The following is a 21,131-nucleotide window of genomic DNA, read 5'->3' on the forward strand; positions in this document are numbered from 1 at the left end:
ATTACAAGCTTACGTACAACTACAGCTGATTGAAAACTGCATTTTCTGGGGCGGCGTTTATTTACATTTAATACCGTAAAATTTGCTGGAATTGTTGGCCAGAACAGCGCTATCGTACACTAAGACTGTTGTATTGCGTGTGCCTAATGCGGCAAAGGCATTCAATACGCAAAATTCACTCTCAGTTAACAACCAACGATAGGCCTTGAAACAGAGTTTGCCAGCAGTGTGCGGGGAAGCAAATTATATCTATTACACATACAAAACTATGACGATTGATGGCACAACTCTGCCTTCAGAGCTGCTCGTAATACCACAACCGCTGATAGGCTTTTGTGGATTGGATATCGTGAACCAAAGCGTTCACAAATCAATTTGGGATGCATTCAGCGGCACCCTTCAACGGAAGCCAGCGGATAGGGACAGGGATCGGGCTGCCGTGCAATATAAACTACTACCTCCCAACTATGAGTTTCCGGTTGCTAAGCCAAAGCGCGCCTCATACGAGTGGTATCATCCGAAAGGAATACTTAAGCGTAACTGGATGTTGAAGCATTTGCACGTATTGCCATCCGTGGTGGTGCTCTTCCAAGATATCGAATGGAACGACAGCCAATGGACAGAGAAACAAGTGCAGTGTGCAGCTATTGTTCAGGGCCTTAAGAATGCTTTGCAAGAACGTAATACACGACTGTGCCTGGTGTTGCTCCAGAAATCAGCGCCACTGCCGGCAGGCGAGGATATGCTGGCAGCTGAGCGTGCCGCTAGTCTAACTACCGCGTGCGGAATTACGAGCAAAATGCTATTCATTTTGCCCCACACGGAGCATCTAATGGGATACACGATGCGTCTGGAGTCCGCGTTCTTGGATATGGCTCAGTCGTACTATGCACTCATGTCTAAACGTATACGTACTCATCGCGATCAGCTTTCCGCTGCCCATACAACACTCAAGATACGCCATCAATTTAAGCTAGGCTTTGTGGCTGAGATGCGTCAGGACTTTAGCACGGCACAAAAGTAAGTGAAAAATGCTTCAATACGAAAATCCAATCAATAACGATTACTGTGGCTATAGACACTATTTTCAGGCCTACGGTAACTTAGATGAAATACGGATCACAGATACTAATTGCATGGAGATCAAAACAATTGCTGGCTTTCTCAATTATAAAATGTGCCGGCTTATGTTTAAGTTAAAAACTCCAAGGGATTCCATTAATCAGTTCATTATTCACGTTGATAAATATAAAAATTGTTTGGGTTTCAAGGATTTAGCCTTTGAGCATTACGCCTGGCTAAGCACGCAGTAAGCTGGGAATATATGATTTACCTTAAGTATGAAGACAATTTTTTATCCAAATCGTTTTTCAGACACTCAGTCTTCGCGGAACTCTTCTGTGAAGCAATCAAGAACGGTTTGCCTGCGTTGCAGACGCAGCATCCAGGCATTTATTACCAGAAGGCCGCCGAATATGTGATAAAGCGACGTGAAGCCGCTCAACAGGCCAGTGCCACGCTCTTAGGATCAAGCACAACGAATGCGACGCCAAATCAGAGCTTGTACACCGAGTTCTTTGGTACACGTGCAGTTAAGACGGGTGATCCTGTAGCTGAGCAGCAGGCAAATATCCAACTCGTGGAACAGGAGCGCAACTTTAATCATTCATCGGCAATCATAGCGCTTCTCAGTCAGGCAATGGCACAGTTTAAGATCTACAAATGCTTGAGATTCCGCAAGAAGCTGGCCATTGACATGGCCGAGGAGTATCTTCGCAGTGGCGATCATGCCAAGGCATTAACGTAAGTGACTGCCTAATGTTAAGTTTAATTCATGATACTATTGTCCCTTTCAGTCTGTACTCTCTTATGTTGCCCGACTACCGTCAAGAGAAATGGATGACCATTTTTAGTGATGTGCTGCTGAAGACTCTACGCTGTGCGTTGCTCTCCGCCTCTGTGGCCGATTACATTTCTTGCAGCATTGAGGCACTCTCTTTGAGCCATCATGGTGAGCAGAAAGAGCGTGTGCTGCTGCTGGAGAATCTTTGGCAAGTGTTTCAAAGTGTGCCTCCAATACCACAAACTCAAATGACGCCTGAAGTTCAAGCGCTGTGGAGTAACGCGTTGGCAAGCGTAAAATCACCGATTCAAATTGATTTAGATAAAGTCAGTGGTGTGCTGGAGCTCTGTGCTACATTTGAACAGGTTCAACTAAACAATAGCGATGTGCTGCAGATAAATCTAATAGTGCGGTTAGTTAGAAAGATTATATATTCATTAGAATGTGCTTATTGTATTGCTCGTTTTTTCCACAGCGTTCTTACCGACGTGCCGTTGCGCATACGCAGCTTTCAAGTTCTGCTTGTCGATGCCAGTAATCCTCAAATAAGCTACAAACTGGAGGCCCTAAAGTATTTATGCTTTCCCAGTCTGCTGCAGTTGCGTACCCATCAACAGCAGCCTCTCGAACCGGAGCACATAGAGCCAAAGACATTTGAGAAGAATATGCGATTAGAGCCTGGCTATTATTATCAGCTCATTTGCAGCACGGAGGCTCATCAGTTTAATGAGAATACACAACTGCGCATCGCGCGGCTGGAAGCGCTTATGGGCACCGAACAAATTGGCGCATTGCTCACGTGCAGCGCAAACTATGCACGCAAACCATTCCGGCATCACACGCGCAGTCGCGATCTGGATGATAATATGACGATAAACACCATTTGCTATATTGCGCCCACGTAGGTCACAAAAAGCGGAAGCCATAAGCATTTATATGCAGCCTTCATTTAACGCTCCGTTGAACTTCCATTGCAGCTTCCATTTGAGCACTCAAACAAACCTTGGCCATGTAGTGAGCGATGCTCCGGTCACGACAACAATGCTGGTCAATGAATACTATCCAGTGGTGACTACCATTAGTAATCCCTATAATGTTTATCTACAAAATGTGGGCGTGCACATTAGCGTTCCACAGGAGCTGCGCAATAGCGGTAAGTGGAACACGAACTAAATTATTACGTAATTGTCTGCTATGTTTCTGCTTTTGTTCAGTCGATATAGATGGGCATTGCTGATGATTCGTTTGATCATTCACATTTATTGTTTAGTTTAATGTTTTTGGTTAGCCTATTTGCTTAAAGCCTTGTCGATAAAACTCCTAACACTTTTGACACTTGTATAAACGCCAGGATAGTTGCGTCTGCCACAGCCCATGCCCCAAGAGACAATGCCACACAGTTGATTCTGATACACTGCCGGGCCACCAGAGTCGCCTTCACAGGCATCCTTAACGCCCGGCAGTGAGGCGCAGAACATGGTTGAGCTGATGGTGCCTCGCATTTTGTATTGGCTTATGCAGCTCTTCCGTGAGACTAGTGGCACGTCCACGCTGCGGACGTGTTGGGAGACTCGTTTACTGCCCTCACTCGTTTTACCCCAGCCGGAGACCTTAATCAGTTCACCTGGTTGCCAGCTGGAGTTGCATAATGGAATGGTCGCAATGTTGTTGCCTTCCAGCGGTGATTTTAGCTTTAGCACAGCCACATCCGAGTGCAGGGTGCGTGTATTGAAGGCTTTGGGTGTAAACACTTTGGCCACGCTCCTTCGCACACCTGTTGCATCCGTCAACAGTGTCGCACCGCCCACCACTTGTAGCCTGCTCGCAGACACGCCTTTTACACAGTGTGCTGCCGTCACCACATGAGTGGGCGTAACTAAAGCGCCGCCACAAATGAAATTGCCGGAAATGCGCAGATTGATCAGGTAGGGCACACTCCTTATATCCACCGGGATGCCGCCCACAATGCGAGCGCCAACATCATTGGCGGCTTTGCCCGTGGCTATCCGAAGCAGGAACATGAGCAGGAGCAGGAACAGCAGTGGCACTGGCAGTGGCAGCCGCAGCAGCAGCAGTCGCATTGGTTTCTCAGCAAGAACAGACGTCTACGCTCATAGCGTAAATATTTGCCAGCAGATCACTTGTTCAAATAGAGTCGAAAGAGTAAGAGCTGAGCACTAACTGTTTCCAGATCCGAGTCGGCTCGCGCGTTTGTTTGCATGCCATTTTATATACGGGCGGCTTTTTGAGGAAATATAATTGTAACATTGTTTTATTGTTCAAATAATAATTATTTTTAATAAACCATTTTGTTGTTCTATCATGCGCGGCCCATCGAAAGTGTAACAAAGCCATTAAATATCTAGTCAGATAAACGTATCTAAATGGGTTTCATATATGTATTTTTTAATGTATGTACATATGTTTTATCGTTCCAATGGCTTTTGACCTTGTTATAATTATATATTTCATTGCACTCTGTAAATTAGTTAACTTTACTGAATTATAGATATTTCTTATTTTGAGTGCAGAAAACTTACCAATTACTAGCTAATTTTATAATGTGTTATTATTTTCACTCATGAACAGTTATTATAATCATCATGTGCAGAATAGTTATTAACTACAATAGTTGATCAATTTTCAATAAGCATAATAAGAGCAGTTCGAGCAATTTGGTAAAGAATTCTCTAACCTGTAAAATGTTATCGGAATTGGCTAAAGCTTTCTCAGTGTTTGATCTATAAAAGTTTTTACACGCGTGCTGGCCACATTGGTGTAGACGCCCGGATAGGCAGCGTGCCCACAACCGAATCCCCAGGAAACAATGCCGCAGACCTCGCCGCGATAGACCAATGGACCACCCGAGTCGCCGGAACAGGAGTCCTTTATGCCACGCACAGCGGCACAAATCATGGAATCAGTGAGCTGTGCCTGGCCAGCGTAAGCCTGTTGGCACTCCACATGGGAAAGTACACGGATGACAGCTGTGCGAACCTGGGCTGCTGGCTGGCGACTGCTCTCATACTCCACACCCCAGCCGCTAATCCGGACGTATCTATTAGCGGCCGCTGCCGATTGGCAGGGTGTAATTGTGGCCACTTGACCAGCTGTGAGCGGCACAGGCAGCTCTAGCTGCAGCATAGCCACATCCATATCGAAGTTGCTGGGGGAGTAGGTTGGGGCAATGTGAAAACGGACAACATTACGGATCACGGGCGCCTTTTGCGCCAGTCGACTGGCACCCGCATGTACAGTGTAATCCTGCTCCCTGGCGCCATAGACACAATGTGCAGCACTTAGCACAAAGCTAGGCGTGAGCAGGGAGCCACCACAGATAAAACTGCCGCCCTGGCGCATATACACCAAATATGGCACCTGGCTGATGCTTGTCTCCTGGCCACCAATAATCCTTTGTCCATGGGCAGCGTGCAGCAACCAGAACAACCAACATAACTCTAGCCAACACATGGCGTGTCCAGACTCAGACATCAACTGAACAGTGTGTGCCGAGTGCACTACTTCATTTTATTCTATTGAGTGCTCCGTAACAATATGAATTGATATGCGTCGAGCTTTTTCAATGGATTCCACTTGGACAATGCCAACTTATTGTGCGCTCTGTACAATAAGATAATTACAGAATGCAATAGCAATAGAAGTTCTTGCCTAAATCAATTCAAAGGCCAACTCAAAGCTAGAGAGATAATAGTTTTTAATGTAAAATACTTAAAAGGTTCAGATCTTGTCCAAGCAGTGTGTCTCTATGAAGTTTTGAAGGAACCACATCATTGCTGAGCTGCTAAAGCGTGTGTAGACGCCAGGTAGCCCGCTGCCGCAGTGATTACCCCAGGATACTACACCCACAGGACGACCTTTATAAAGAATGGGACCTCCAGAGTCGCCACTGCAGGAATCAATCTTATTTGGACCCAAGGCACAGAACATATTATTCGTTATTGGAGATATAAAGCTCATCTGGCGATTGCATTGATCTCGCGGCACCACGCTGACATCGGCCGATTGCAAGCATTGCCCCAAATCCTGACCCACATCGCTGGTCATGCCCCAGCCAACAATTCTCATACTTGCACCTTCCGGCGGCTCGTTGAAATCAACGGCAATGGTGTTTATAATATCGGACGTGTAAAATGGCTGACGCAGCTTGATGACTGCCAGATCCGCATCGAATTCGCTTGGTTTGTATTGTGGAGCGACACAAGCATACCAGGCCTGACGTACGTACGCATCTGGAATTGACCCATTTAGGCAGTCTTGCTGGGCATTTACATATAACTCATTGACATTTTCTCCACGGTCTCCGAGACAATGTGCGGCTGTGACCACACAGCTGGGCGCAATAAGAGCTCCGCCACATGCAAATTTCGAACCTTGTCGCAAATTCACCAAAAATGGATAGTTCCGAACTGACTCCGTTTTTCCACCAAAGATTTTGAACTCCTGGCTAAGTGCGCCAGCTAATAGCTGCAGCAACGTTAGCCATGTTATGAGTTTTAGCCACATATTCCAAAATCACACACTAAATGGACAATTGTCGTGCACATTTAAAATTCTGTTTTTTTTTTTTTTTAATTTTTTTTTTTTTTAAGGCTGTTTGCTTAAAGCTAACTCCTAAAACTTTTGACAGTTGTAGAAACGCCAGAATATCTTTACAATAAGATAATTACGATTTCAATCTCAAAATAGGTTATATTATAATTGATTATAAATTAATTGAAGTGCAACTCAAAGCTAAAGTAATATTAGTTTTTAATGTAAATTATTTGTATAGTTCAGATCTTATACTAGCAGTGTGTATCCATGAACCTTTTAAGGAACCACGACAATGTTGAGCTGCCAAAGCGTGTGTAGACGCCAGGTAGCCCGCTGCCGCAGTGATTACCCCAGGATACTACACCGACAGGGCGACCAGCATACAGAATGGGACTTCCGGAATCGCCTTGGCAGGCATCGGTGGCATTCGGACCCAGAGCACAAAACATATTATTCGTTATTGGACCATAAGAGCTCATCTGTCGCTGGCAGTGATCTCGCCGCACCAGGCTGACATTGGCTGTTTGCAGGCATTGCCCCCAGTTCTGACTCCCACTACCGGTCATGCCCCAGCCAAGAATCCTTAGATCTGCACCCTCCGGCAGATCGTTGAAGTCAATGGGCACGGTGCTTACATTGCCCGTTGTGTCAAACGGCTGACGCAGCTTGATGATTGCCAGATCTGCATCCAATATATATCCATTGTATTGTGGAGCTACACAAGCGAACCAGGCTTGACGTACATGCGCTGCTGGACTTGAATCATTTAGGCAGTCTTGCTGGGCATGCACATACAAGTCCTCGACATAATGCGGATGACCCTCCAGACAATGAGCGGCTGTGACCACACAACTGGGCGCAATGAGAGCGCCGCCACATCTAAAATGCGGACCTCGTCGCAAATTCACCATAAATGGATAATTCCGAATCGCCTCCGTTTGTCCACCAAAGATTTTGTTCTGCCGGCTAGGCGCGCCAACTAGCAGCTGGAGCAACGTTAGCCAGGTTACGAGCTTGAACCACATTTTCCTAAAGCGCGCACGAAATGAGCGCTTATATAGCCAACAGACAAACGTTCCCCAGCTAATTGACTTGTGATAAGCGTAATCTTTAACTAATTTATTATGTCTAGAATGCAACCAGCTACAAGTTAGGAATACTCTGCCATGATGTCCATAAACCATCTTCTTATCATTGGCACGTTGGTGTAGACGCCAGGCAAGCCGCTCGCACATTCGAAACCAAAGGAGACAATGCCAACCAGCTCGCCTTGATAGACCATCGGGCCACCGGAGTCACCGTCACAGGAGTCCCTTTTGTAAGGCTTCGCTGCGCAGATCATGTATCGGCTGATGAATTGCTTGCCACGATAGGCCGCTCGGCAGGCTGCATACGACCAGACGGGCAGGACGACACTATGTACACGGCGTGCCGTTTCTGAGGATTTGGGATTCACCGCACCCCAGCCGGAGACTTTGACCAGGCGGCCTGGTGGCGCTGGCCGAGTAGCCAATGCAATCGTGTCCACTAGTCCACCTTTCATGTCCTCGTTGAGATACAAAGCGGCCACGTCCATATTCATTGTCTTGCTGTTAAAACTCGGATGTATCACGATCAGATCGATCAAGCGCTGAATGGCGTTCTGAGGACCCTGCTCCGAAGTGCCGCCATAGACTCGCAAATCAGCTATGCGCACTCGGTCCACACAATGTGCAGCACTGATGACCCATCGTGTGGTGATCAGCGAACCACCACAAATCTCTTTAGTCGACGACACTTGCACCAGATACTTCAGATCCTTTATATCTGAGACGTAGCCGCCAATGATGCGAGGTTCAATGTCTGATGATGTCTGATTTGCTTCGAGCGACCAAGATGATGTCTGATTTGCTTCGAGCGACCAAACACTGGCCAAGAGCAGTGGCAAAAGCTGTAATCCAAGCATTGTTCTATATAAGGAGGAACTAACAAACTACATTTTAGGCAGTGGGCCAAGTGCTTTTATACTTTTTGGGCTGAGCTATCAACAAATCTGGAATCTGAAATCTGAAACATATATCAACATTTGCACAATTGTTTCCGCCCATAGGGCGGCTGCTCATTGTTGACTTTAAATAATATTATTAGCTGTAGAGTTGATTACTTAAGAGTTTTGAGCGTTCGCTATTCGAAGAGCTAACAACGTGTTATGCTCTTGATTTTGTCTCTCTTTACACACACTGTATTACTCTTAATAACGGAAATACTACTATGTAATACTACTAACACATCGATTTGGCTTATAGATTGAACACCGTCTTTATGTACACATATATTTCCTCGTTCAATTTAATTGCTTGAAATGATTCTGTTAATCCATCTACGCAAGTTGCCCACTCGCGTATAGACACCGGGATATTTAGGTCTGGCACAGCCCGTGCCGAAGGACACAATGCCCATCAGTCTATTGTTTTGCACGGCACCGCCGCCCGAGTCGCCGCTGCAGGAATCTCTGCCCCTGGCCTGTGCACAGAACATTCTGTTAGTTATGGTCATCGCTCCTTGATAGGCCCTTCGGCAATCCCTCTGATTAACCACTATCAGCTGAACCGATCTTAGTTCTGTGACCGAAGTGCCGCCCTCTCTGGTGGCGCCCCATCCACCGATTCTCACCCTTGTGCCCGGTCGTGGCATACGCCGACCCAATGCAATGGTTTTAATATTCGTGCCCGTCAACGTCTCGTTCAGCTTCAACAGTGCGGCATCCATATTCAACTCTTTTTTGGTGTAGAGGGGCGCCACGCTGGTGAAGGTGACAGTGCGTCCTACGCCATCCGTTCCGTTTAGCGTGGTTGTGCCGCCGACTACATAAAATTCGGAGGCATCAAAGCCCGTTACGCAGTGGGCGGCAGTCAGGACCCATTCGGGCCGAATCAATGAGCCGCCACACAAGCTGTCGCCACGATGTACCTGCACCAGATATGGCATCGTGGCTATGGATGCACTGGGGCCACCTAAAATGCGCGCCCTGCGACCTCCAACAATGCGAGCAGAGGCTCTATTCCGATTCCTTCTGTTTGCACGGTTCCTTCTATTTCTATTGCGATTGTTCAATCTTCTCCAGCGGTTCGTTCTCCTTCTCCTTCGGCGATTGTTGAGTGGACTCCAATTGCCATTGTCACTGTCATTGCTGTTGTTGATGACGCGCGGCTGAATACGGTTACGCCCAATGGATGCAGTGCCCGTATCACTGGCGATTCGAGGCTCGATTTGATTCCTGGCACGGGCAAGTCTTGTATTGCGTGTTTTTCTGTCGCGGCTACGACGTTGTGCCGCCGCTAGTTGATCCAGCAGCAGCAGAATAAAGACCAAGTATAACCAGCGCACCCGCATTTCGGCGTGAAATGTACGCGAATTTACCTTGGCCCGTCTTTTATGCCCGGGCCAGCAGCACACGCCAAACGGGCCGTACAACTGTGCAAATAGTTGGATAAGAAAAGAGAGTTTGGCTTTGCAATGGGTTGATTGAGCCAGCTGGGCCTTGTGTCTTGTGCGCGAAATGACGCGATCCGCAAAACTAACGCAATATATTGAAAACAACAAATTATAAAAGTAAAACAATCAGGGCTGTTTGCTGTAAAGCTTTTTGTTTATTTATGGTTCTAATACTCAATGGCGTAATCCTAAGGCTCGAACAGAGATCAGTGGCAATATCTGAGCATATTGTGGACTATCCAGTCGTACAGGTGCGCCACGCTCGTGTACACACCTGGACTGTCCTCGTGGGCACAGCGATTGGCCTTGCCCCAGGACACGATGCCCGCCAGTTGGCCATTCATGTCGACCGCCGGTCCGCCGGAGTCCGCATTGCAGGCGTCCTTATGGCTAGACCCCGAGGCGCAGTACATGCTCTCCGTTATATTCCTGTAGCCCTGATAGAGCTGCTGGCACTTGAGACGGGGAAGCACCTTCACCTGGACACTGTGCAGCTGATTGGGCAGCTGGAGTGAACGCTCATCGGTCAGTCCCCAGCCCGAGACACGCACGTAGCTGCCGGGGCGCGGCGGCTGCCTGGCCAGCTGGATGGGCTCAATGTGTTCACCTTGAAGCGGATTCTGCAGTTGCAGCAGCGCCACATCCTGGTCAAAAGTGGAAATATTATAGCCACTGGGCATCAGAATGCGATTCACGGCGCGCCCATTGCGCATATCTGTCAAATAGGTCACGCCACCCCGCACCACATAATCCGCTGGCCTGTGCTGCTCCACTTGCAGGCAGTGGGCGGCGGTCAAGACGCAACGCGGAGTCACTAAAGATCCACCGCAGTGAAAGCTACCACGACGTCTGATATTCACCATATGCGGCTGCGAATTCACCTCGATGCGTTGTCCGCCTACCACGCGAGGTACACGCCTGTGCTCAACTTCCGTCGGGCTTAGAGCCCAGCAGCTCTCCACTAGAAGCAGCACCAATACAATATTCATCTTCAGCTTGTAACGAAGGCTATGATTCAACTGTCGCACGCGACGTACTTATCCGCCCTTTATATAGAGTTGGTTTGTTTGGGAAAACCATATGAAAAGGTCGAGAGGCAGCGTTACTTACCTTACCCAACATCGTGTTCACATTACAGCTGTAGGTAAAACACCTGTGCCCACTGTTTACATACAACACCATTGAACTTGGCCAGCTACGCTATCGTCTACTGAGTCTTGTGTACCCATTGAAAAATTGCTGAAAGAGTATATACTTTTTCTGTACTCACATGTCACAGACCAGAGGATTCTCGGAAGTTTTTAAAGTTTCTTGTGGTCTATTATTATTTTTTATATATTTTGCATAATTTTTTAAATTTTATTATTTGTTAAACTTCTTACTCTTTATTAAATATTAATATGTATTTTATTTATATATTTGATATATTTCTTAAAATTTTAATCCTCTTTTCTTACAGTCTTCCTTACCACGGATATTTCATCGAATCGGCAAAAGCTGCACGCCCAGATCCAGGTTGATGTAGGCGAACTGTCTGCCCATGGCAGCAACACCGCCACTTACTACATTTTCAGCCTGGTGGAGGCAGAGATCAAGCTGCAGCAGAGACTCAGCTATACGCTGGATGTGGATCGCAGTGCAAGTGGCGGCGGAGCTGGTCACAGCACCACGCCCACCAGCACGGATACAACGCCCGAGCATGTGAACCAGCTGGTCACCAACAGCCTGGCGGTCATATCGCCCGTGCAAATCGAGTATCTGGACGAGACGAGGCTGCGCAAGTCCCGGGAGGATATCCTGACCGTGCGCTGTGCCGGCGACTTTAAGTTTAATGCCCGGTTCTACTCACTCAATCGCCGTCCATTGACTCAGGTCTATCGGGGGGAGAACTTTCTGCTGCGCGCCAATACGGAGGTGGTGGCCGTAGACGAGGTGGAGATATTGGACAGCTTCTTTATATGTGTAAGTGAGCGAGCCTTAAAGAGTGCTGCAGCATGTTAACTTTTCTCTGCAGGATCACAATTTAGTGCAATCGAACTACAGTTTTAAGCGGAAGAAGTATACCAACAAATACAGAGCTGGGGATCAGCTGGAGAGCGTCATCGTGCTGCGCACGAATGCCACGCTACAGGATTGGACGACTGCGCGGGATTTGGAGCGCTCCAAGCTCGACGATAGTGTGAACAACAAGTTTGTGAGTCGCCAGCAGAAGACACAGCTTGCAGCGGGCCAAGCTGGCGATGCGCCACTCCAGGCGCCAAATGTTGCCCAGAGTAATTTTATGAGCAAGAGTCTCCTGGGCAAGATACCCACATCGATGACCATCATCAATAATAACACCAATGCTCTGCAGCTATCCACAGTGGGCGCCATGAGCAACTCCCTGCATTCCGATGATGGCAAGCTAACTGTTGCGGGCACGGACGAAGGCTCTACGCTGCCTGCCAGTGGGCAGGAGACGCAGAAGAGCATGCGCGTCGTGTACAACAAGGCAATGGAAGCGGTGCAGGCTACGGGCCATTGTCGCGGCTTCATCAAAGGCGTCTATACCTTGGATACGGGAGCAGGAGCACCGACGATACCTCGCTTTGGCGTCTTCTGCATACGCTGGCGTCGAGCAGGCGGCAAGGAGGAAAACGAATCTAAATTTGTAATAAGTGGCCTTGATATAGCGGAGCCGCCGTTGAACATTTACTGCACCATCGAAGAGAAGATGTTTGTCAAAATGCCGATGGCTTTCAAGGTGGTGCTCAAGAACCCAACAATGCACGTCCTGCATCTGATAGCCACGTTATCCATTAGCAAATCTGATAACTTTATATGCTCCGGCCACAAGCAGGTGGGTTACCAACACAGTCCACTTCACATTTCAGTGAGGGTATTCAATGTGATTTCTACCACAGCTGGATGTCTCGATAATGGCGTATGATGAGAAGGAGCTGGTCTACAATCTGTATCCGCTGCAGGTGGCCTGGCAGGAGCTGCCCGTCCTCACGCTGGAGTACAACACCAAGGCTGATCCCCAAAAGCATGACAGCCAAAATTTGCTGCTCTACGAGCTGGTGCAGCGAGCTCTACCCAAGCGCGTCTTTGTGCTGGTGAGTAAACCCTATATATAAATATGTAGTTATTCGAAAATCTTGGCCTTAACCCGAACTTGAATTTCATTTCAGCCGCCGCTGAAGCAGTTGACCAAGTAAATGTTATCCTGTGCATATTTAGCTAATTTAAGTGTTTTAAAGTCCTCTATTTCTATATCATTGTGGTATGTAAAAAGCGAAACTAAAAATTCAATTAACTCTAGATTTTCCCTCTGTTTATTTGCTAAAGTTAAACAAAAGAAGTATACAACAAAATTAATTATAATAGTTAAACAAGCAGACAGACAACACACATGCATTAATTATATTTATAGATTTATATAGCGTAATACTTCTGCTGCGGGTGTGTGCATGTGTGTCTTGTGATTGTATTTGTAGTGTATGTGTGTGTATGTTTGTAAACATAAATTGAAGGGACTCGCGATATTTTGATTACAAGTGCCCTGACCTAGCCTGGCCTGGCCGGGCCTGCAACGGGTCTCCCAAACTTAATACGATATGCATATACATACATATTTAAATATATATCATGTATATATAAATATGATTTGAATAAAGGCATTAATCTGTCCTCTTGCCGCTTGATTGAAATTTGAAAACGCCGCCGCTCTTTCTTTGGTTTCGATTCTCGCTCTGCAAAATAAACATTGATTAATATAAGTTAACTACTTTTAGTTTTCAGCTAATGTCAAGTTACCAGCAAACGATTGCCAAATAGCATTTTGGCCTTATCCTCTTCTTGGGGCGTGGCACGCTCACCTGCCGACAGCACCGGCTGGCGTCGATGGATTTGCAACTTCTGCTTGATTGCTTGCGAGAGAATGACGCGCCGGCTCACGGACTTCATGGCCAGCAAGAGATCCAGCCAGGTCCAGGTGACATTGTGATACTCCAGCGTGGGTATCACTAGCGAATAGTCGGTAATGTCCTCCAGATTCTTTTCCTTGTTGCCCTTGTAGCTGACACGCACCGGCACCTCGGGTATCTTGATATATATGAAGAGTTTGTTTTTCTCTGCGCGCTCCTTCATCTTTTCGACATCGTCCTTTTCGATTTTCACATAGAACTCAGAGTCCTTGGCACTCTTCTTGCTCTTGGCAACACGTTTCGACGATAATGCAGACTTGGATTGTAAATTCGTTGTAGATGCTGAGCTGGTGGACGCATTGTCATCCAGCTCATCGCTGACCTCCGTTTCGGAAGCATCGCGATCCGGGAAGCAGAACTTCAACATGGTGCTATAAAACTTCTTGGTGATCGCTATGGTAATGGGCGCCACATTGATCTCAAAGTGGTCCTTAACGGAAATGCCGCCAACCGGCGGCTTCTCGCGGCAAAAGATGCGTAGCACACGCTTGTGCGTATCCACGGGCATGTCTTTCTGTATCTCCGTGGCCAGCAGAACATCACGATATATTTCACGCGGCAGCAGATTCTCCATTCGGATATTTCCCAGCTCCAGCAGATGCTCGACGGAATCATCGCTCTTGGACTTTTTCGTATAAAGGAAAGCACTCAGCACCAAATCTGCAATGCCAATCTGACCATCCGTCTCGGTAAGTCTCCACTGGGCACGCTTAAAGCAGATTTCGTTGGCTCGCACCATGGTCACTGACTTGTCCGAGCGCACGTTGGAGATTTTGCTGAGCTGGGACAGCTGGGTCTCCTTGTAGCACAGCAGCATCATGTCCAGCTCCTCGCTGAAAGTGTTCAACTCCTCCTTGCTCTCGCGTATCTGCTTCTGCACTCGCTCAAACTCGGCGCGCAGCTCTAGTGTGTCGCCCTCCTCGATGCGCTCCTTGCTGATTAGATGTATGTCCTTCTCCAGTGAGCGTATCTTCATCAGCAAGCTGCGTATGACTGTCTGTTTCTGCTGGATGGGCCGTTTCTGATCCTCCGTGGAGTGCAGCTGCAGCTGGAAGCGCATGCGGGTTAACTTCTCAGCCGCCTGCTTGCGCTGCGGCTCCACGTAGAGCAGCAAATTGTTGACTATATCCAATATCATAGCGTACTGTAGGGAATTGGTGCACACGTCTAGATCGTGATGCATCAATGTAAAGGCATCCACGGGATCATCCTGCTTCTCCCACGGTGACAAAGTTTCCTCGGATGGTGGCGGCGGCACTTCAATAATGTTATTCGGATCGATGGCATCGCCGTAGCTTACGTAGAAGAATTCGCATTTACATTTGGACACGATGCGCTGCAGCTGCACCGGCTGTGCCTGCCCAGAGTTGTCGCTGAGGAAGGCACCCACGGTTTCGGAAACAACGCCACCTACGCTACGCCCACTGCCCACCAGATGCGAGATGTCCTCGGGCAGGTGATTATTAATCACCGTCTCATCTTTGTCCTGTATGTTGTCCACGGTAAGCCACATGATCTCCTTCTCCAACAGCGAGTCGTTGTCGCCGGCACTGACTGTGGCATAGTACTGCATGCACTCTAGCAATCCCTTCCACGTCGTCTTCGAGATGAGCGAACGATCCCGCCACACAGGTCGATGCTCGCGTTGCAATATTTCTGCCTTGGCAGCACTGATGATCACATATCCCGATGTCTCACAGCCTTTAAGTAATACCTGAGAGTTGACTAGACTGATGGACCAGTTTTCATGTATAATATCCTGCGCGGAGCACGCCTGCAATCCCTGTAGCTGCAGTTCCCTCGATTGTGTACTGTGATCATCGCTGTACACATTAAACTTGTGATCCGCCTCCGCGATAAGTTGCTGCAGCATGGCGGTGGCATGAATCTGACCCGGTGCCTTTTTCAGCGCGGTATTAGCATTGGCAACTGCAAAGAGAGGATATACATTAACAGATTATCAGATCATGGAAATCACTTGGCAACCTACTTGGCAACACCTCGGTGCTGGTGTTCGCCAGAGTGATGGTGCTATCGCTTCGCTTGTGCTTCATCATAGCCGAATTGGCCGCCTCCTTGCGATAGCTTTTGACAGCCTCTGTGGATAAATTGTTCTTCAGCTTTTGCGACTTCATAAAGGAGTCAAATAGAGCGAAGGCTACATCTCGATTGCTTTTGGTCCAAGCGCCCTTTAGATCGTACACCACCAGCTTATGTGTGGGCGTTGTGCTCTTGGCTTTCGCGTCTTCCTCCGCATTGCTTGCCGCTATGGGCATCAGTGCCTCCCTGCCATAGGACACCTTGGCCACGCTCAGAAAGTAGAAACGCACAATTTTAAAAGCATCGGCAGCGCTGGCCAAATTTTCTGAGCTGCTGTCCATCTTTTCAGTGACTATGCTCTTCAGCCAGATCTCTGCATCGTTCAGTTCACAATTCATATACACCGTGGACCAATCTGCACGTGGCCTATGTATTAGCCCATCATCAATAGAGTTGAGCGTTAGGCAGTACTCGGAGCTGAAGGACACACGACGTCCGTTCAGCTGGAAGCCCTTGTGCAAGGCATGGGACATCCAGTAGAGCACCTGGAACTTATGCAGACACATCTGCAGATTGGCCTTCTTGTAGTGCCGGCTTAGCTGCTTCTTGCGTGGACGCACATTGTTGAAAACTGGACCACGACGTGTGGGCCGCGTGACGCCTGACAGAATGAGCTTCAGACTCTCAAACCAGCGCAGTGTGCTGCCGTACAGCACCAAGCTGGGTATATCGAATTCCATTTCCTCAGCCACCTTGGGCTTCGTCTCGAAAGATGCCCAGATATTGAGGTTGAGCGAGCGAAAAGCACGAAATGAATCATGCACCTGGTTGCTGGAATATTCCGGCAGCTTGTCGGGTGCACAGGGCATGACAGCATGATGATCATTGGGATTGGCCAGACAAACCCAGTTCAGCTTAAAAGTCAGCTTCAGGTTAGGAAAATGCAGCAGTCGACAATCGTCATAGCGAGACGCTGTTCGCACCGTCACCTACGAGAATTTGTGTTAAAGGACGCTCTAAAGGACTCCATCCACACACTTACATTGAGCTCACCCTTGAACATAATCTTTGCGTTTGTCCAAACAATGCCACAATTGTTCCACGTCAGCTCCATTTCCTCAGTTGTGTTGTAAGGATCGAGCGAAGCGTGCAGAAGCACCGTGAACTGTTTAGCAATCAGGGTTAGGCGGCCATGAAGCAGTAAACGCATCTTATCCCAAAACGGAAGAGGTGGACTTGGATCCTTGGATGGCGCTGAAATCTTCTCAAAGCTCAAATTACATTGGGCCATCACGGGCTCCCAGCAAGGGCCGAACGCATAGCTGCAGCTCTCCAGCTCGCAGTCGAAGTCATGATAGAATTTAATCGTTGGCATGCTACGCTGCACCACATCCGTTTGGAAGGGCTCGCCCACCTCGACGAAGACATCTCGCTTTGCACGCTTTGAGGGCATCTGCTCTGCTCCACAAAGGTTGCCATAGAGGCGCATGCTCTTTACATAGAACATGGGTTGAGGGAAGTCGCTGCGTGTGATAAATATATATTTAATCTGTTGGTTTCATATAGCTATCCAAACTTACCGCAGCATAAACTTCCATTCGGAGCAGCTTATGTTTACGCCACGGCACCACAGGGTGGAAAATTGCAGTCCCTCTTCCGGCCACGGGCTTTCCGAGTCGATCTCGCGCATGGTACGCGTCACATTGTCGTAGCCGTGTATTGAAGTATCCGCCATTGCCAAGATTTCCACATCGGTCATGATCCAAGCGAGCAGGCGTGTGCGCACTGGCCCACTTTCCCGTATTTTCTTGGAGCGTTGTATGTAGATCTCTGAGTTCTTCTTGACCAGATTCGCGTAGAGACTTTCAATGGTGCCTGCGGGCACCAGCAACCGTTCCGAGCACAATTCAGCAATCTTCATATCAAACAAAGACTTCCGCTTCAGACTCTCGAGATATTCGTCGACCAAGAGCACATAGTTATCACGCAGCTTCACTTCGAACGGATCGTCACTGATCTCCAGCAGAAACTCTTTGATCTTTATCACCCAGTCGCTGGGAAGAGGAGAATTCACTGTAAACGGTTTCTTCTTGTAGTTGTGCACCAGCTTCAGCCATTTGTAATGGGTGACGCACTCATTGTTGATGGCATCATAAAAATCATGATCATATGGGAAAATCGCCTTGAAGGAGCCAATGGTGGTCACCCACACCTTGTTGGTGGGCAGCACAAAGCCTGGAAAGTTAAGCCGTTCATGGCTAAGCGTTTCCAGATGCGACAGTGATTGCATGTCCAGTTCTTTGACAGTAAAGATATGCTGATCATCGATTCTGACAAAGACCTTCTCCGCGTAGATAATATTGCGCTCCTTGTGGCTGAAGAAGAGATTCTCTACGTACAGCTGTATTGAATGACGTTCCGATAGCTTCAGCTCAAAAACAGTGCTGCGCTCCGCGGACAGCTCAATAATCAGGGAACGTTTCGGCTTCTGGTTGTCTGTGCTATTGGATGGCGGCATGGCTAGCTCTGCCTTGAGGTCTTTCATATCCCGCACAAGAGTTAACAGATGCATGTGCAAATTGGAGCTCCACATGGCCTCGGTGTTGCCGGGTATATAAATGGACAGCTTGCCGGGCGTACATTCAAACGCTGGCTGATGCTCCAGCCGTATCATCTTGCAACTGGCAAACACATCTGAAAAGTCCGTGAGACACAGCGACGACGCAGTCATCGAGCGCATGATGGCCATTTGGAACTCCTCCAGCTTAAGAGTTGCGAAATTGTGGGCACGTGTCAAATTAATCTCTGAGAAGCTCAGCAGCATGTAAACATTATGATGGTTGACAAAATATGCCGTAATATCCTTAACCTTAACAGAAACACGCAGCGCCGTTCCACTGGGCTGCTCTCCAGCTACACTGCTAGGTGGACGTTGCGATTGCTTGGCACGCTTTGTGCCTAGTCCTCCATACTGCTTTACACACCACATCGACTTGACAATAAATTCGGCCAATTGCATGCTGTACTCGGTGCGGAACGTGTGCACGGAGATGTCCAGTTTCGTGGTATTTGCATAGGAGCACAACTTGACTAGGCTGACGCCCAGGAAGAATGGAGAGCCCGGTGAATGCGTCTTCTTCAGGTTGTTTGTATCGTTGTTGGAGTTGCCCAGATTAGACCACAGCGTTTCCACCATTAGTTCCATGCTCCATTGCCGCTGATTGAGCAACAAATTGAGAAACTTATTGCGATATAGAGAACTGCGCTTTTCCTCGATCTGCTCGAGCAGAAAACGCGTGTGACTAACACTCATGGCGATGTGTTCATCTTCCAGTTTCATGAGCAGCGAAACGTTCCACAGCTCGGCACAGCCTTTGACCACAATGCGCTGCATAATCCACTCCAGAATACCTCCATCACGACGCTGTTTGGTTGGCGATGTTAGAGGAGTGAGTGCGTCCAAACATAAATGATCCGGCAGCGACATTTGCTTATTGCCCAACTGCAGTAACTGATGACTGCTGCTTGCTCGCTGTCGAGCCAGAAAATTATTGTTTACAAAATCATAGATCTCGCTATGATTGTAAATAATTTGGAATGTCTTGAGCTTCACATATAGATTAAATATGTCCTTTTCCAGCTGAAAAAGGGATATTAGTGTATAGGATGCAGACAACAATATTTAATGAGTAGCTAACTAACCACTGAGTCTATAGTAAATTGCTCCACGAAGAGCAGTTTCTCGTATTTGGTATCAATGTCCAGATGTTGAAAAACCAACTTGGCCAACATCGAGGGCAGCAGAGTCTTTTCATCCACAATCTTTGAGTTGAATTTACCTGTTATCTATAAAATAATAAAAACCGTTTTTATTAGTCTTATTTAACCTAATTGGAAGTGCAATTTGGCCTACGGTAAAAAGCTGTAATTTAGCACTAAAATCATTTTGTGAGTTTTCCTTCACGGCGGAAAATGTTGCTGCCTTAACGCTAAAGTTGAAGTTCTTTGGAATAATGGGCGCCAGCTTCTCATAGTTGTCGTTGTCATAGCTGCTTGCACTTGGTGTGAATGCCTGCTGTAAAGTTTTCGACTTTTGACCAGGATTGGTGCGCTGCTTGGCCTCGGTAAGGAACTCGTAGAGACCTCCATGTATCACTGACTTGCAATTGTTAATGACCAAGCTGAGAGTCTAAAAATGAAGAGTACATTAGTCGATATATATGTATATTTACATATATATCACCACTTACGTCCATGGAAAGTGGTCCGTGGGCAAAGAGAGAAGCATCAAGTGCTACATCGAAGCTGACTTCACCCAAGCATGGACGAATTTTATTCAAATTCTCCAAGGACTGTCGCCTAGCATTGCAATGCCGTAACATCTTAGCCTGCGCCTCAGACAACGCTGCATTGACAAGCAAAACTCTCGCATTTTGCACAATGCTTCCATCCAAATGCAGCTCCTTGGCTGTGGCATGTATAAACCAGCCCGGATCGAAGTCATTATTCATTAACACCACTGATATGTTATTCACATGCACAGCCATAAATTGTGCAAATGTTATAATGCTTGCGGGCACCTTGCTTTCGCGGAAGTCGGGTACACCTCTGCCCTCGGCCTTCTGTTTACGCGGCTCGTAATAGAACCCATCGCTGACGTCATCCTGCCGATTGCTGTGTATATCCTTATTGATACGTATGTCGCGCACATAGATTGATACCAACTTGGTTACCTCAGTGGTGAAGAATCGACTGCGCAGGCAAACCTCCTCGACTTGCTAAAAGCACGAGAATTTTTATATTATAGGGGCGTTTCATTACGGTGTAATTAACTCGCACTTACGACTGAGAAACCGCTTTTGCTGATGTGGACATTCTTAAGCGACAAATAAGGAAGCGAAATGCGACCAATACGAACTTTAACCCGAAAACGTTTAATTAAATACCAACTTATACCCGTGGGTAAAATCCTAATTAGATAATGAGGAAAACCATTAGCTTAACGCTGTTTTTGAGTTACCATCGGTGCGTCTGCACTTACCAGTAAATAAAGAGAAAAATTAGTAAAACAACTATTAGTAACTGTAACATTTTCACAATTTAAATATTATTGCACGCCCATAATATTTAATAAGCTAATCTAAATGTAACTAATATCGCTTAAATTTTGATAAACTAATTTGTGTTCGTTTTCGCTCTTCCAATTTTAGCGTCTGTTGCTTGGGCAGATATAGCCCAACAAACAGCTGTTT

The 21,131-nt window shown here is 47.3% G+C and overlaps 8 protein-coding genes across 8 annotated transcripts; 1 reads left to right on the top strand and 7 right to left on the bottom strand.

Annotated features, from left to right (window-relative positions):
- The first annotated feature begins 10 nt into the window (after positions 1-10).
- gry (trafficking protein particle complex subunit 11 gry) lies at positions 11-13,174 on the top strand. The gene is made up of 10 exons (XM_018100020.3): positions 11-1,020; positions 1,079-1,309; positions 1,375-1,803; positions 1,857-2,255; positions 2,319-2,744; positions 2,821-2,996; positions 11,331-11,833; positions 11,886-12,710; positions 12,775-12,969; positions 13,045-13,174. Exons 1-10 carry the CDS (start codon positions 269-271, stop codon positions 13,069-13,071), a joined length of 3,963 nt encoding a protein of 1,320 aa, XP_017955509.1. The 5' UTR covers positions 11-268; the 3' UTR covers positions 13,072-13,174.
- LOC108650764 (seminase) lies at positions 3,084-4,208 on the bottom strand. Its single transcript, XM_018100041.3, has one exon. The coding sequence runs from the start codon at positions 3,922-3,924 to the stop codon at positions 3,133-3,135; it is 792 nt and encodes a 263-aa protein (XP_017955530.1). The 5' UTR covers positions 3,925-4,208; the 3' UTR covers positions 3,084-3,132.
- Positions 4,562-5,513, bottom strand: LOC108650770 (seminase). Its single transcript, XM_018100048.3, has one exon. It carries the CDS (start codon positions 5,333-5,335, stop codon positions 4,562-4,564), a length of 774 nt encoding a protein of 257 aa, XP_017955537.1. The 5' UTR covers positions 5,336-5,513.
- LOC115563714 (uncharacterized) lies at positions 5,542-6,465 on the bottom strand. Its single transcript, XM_030387145.2, has one exon. The coding sequence runs from the start codon at positions 6,365-6,367 to the stop codon at positions 5,582-5,584; it is 786 nt and encodes a 261-aa protein (XP_030243005.1). The 5' UTR covers positions 6,368-6,465; the 3' UTR covers positions 5,542-5,581.
- LOC108650769 (trypsin) lies at positions 6,594-7,437 on the bottom strand. The gene has a single exon (XM_018100045.3). It carries the CDS (start codon positions 7,420-7,422, stop codon positions 6,649-6,651), a length of 774 nt encoding a protein of 257 aa, XP_017955534.1. The 5' UTR covers positions 7,423-7,437; the 3' UTR covers positions 6,594-6,648.
- LOC108650763 (trypsin-3) lies at positions 7,506-8,600 on the bottom strand. Its single transcript, XM_018100040.3, has one exon. It carries the CDS (start codon positions 8,340-8,342, stop codon positions 7,548-7,550), a length of 795 nt encoding a protein of 264 aa, XP_017955529.1. The 5' UTR covers positions 8,343-8,600; the 3' UTR covers positions 7,506-7,547.
- On the bottom strand, positions 8,677-10,910 carry LOC108650064 (transmembrane protease serine 9). Its single transcript, XM_018099181.3, has 2 exons — positions 10,086-10,910; positions 8,677-9,963 (listed from the first exon to the last, which is right to left on the bottom strand). The coding sequence occupies exons 1-2, from the start codon at positions 10,858-10,860 to the stop codon at positions 8,726-8,728; spliced, it is 2,013 nt and encodes a 670-aa protein (XP_017954670.3). The 5' UTR covers positions 10,861-10,910; the 3' UTR covers positions 8,677-8,725.
- hob (bridge-like lipid transfer protein family member hobbit) lies at positions 13,166-21,129 on the bottom strand. The gene is made up of 10 exons (XM_018100013.3): positions 20,921-21,129; positions 20,723-20,849; positions 20,130-20,657; positions 19,793-20,068; positions 19,582-19,725; positions 17,460-19,519; positions 16,922-17,402; positions 15,830-16,868; positions 13,670-15,768; positions 13,166-13,605 (listed from the first exon to the last, which is right to left on the bottom strand). Exons 1-10 carry the CDS (start codon positions 20,968-20,970, stop codon positions 13,534-13,536), a joined length of 6,876 nt encoding a protein of 2,291 aa, XP_017955502.1. The 5' UTR covers positions 20,971-21,129; the 3' UTR covers positions 13,166-13,533.
- Positions 21,130-21,131: the final 2 nt, after the last annotated feature.

Source organism: Drosophila navojoa, chromosome 4 (genome assembly GCF_054131105.1).
Source record: "Drosophila navojoa isolate 15081-1374.11 chromosome 4, UAZ_NAV_1.0, whole genome shotgun sequence".
NCBI lineage: Eukaryota > Metazoa > Arthropoda > Insecta > Diptera > Drosophilidae > Drosophila > Drosophila navojoa.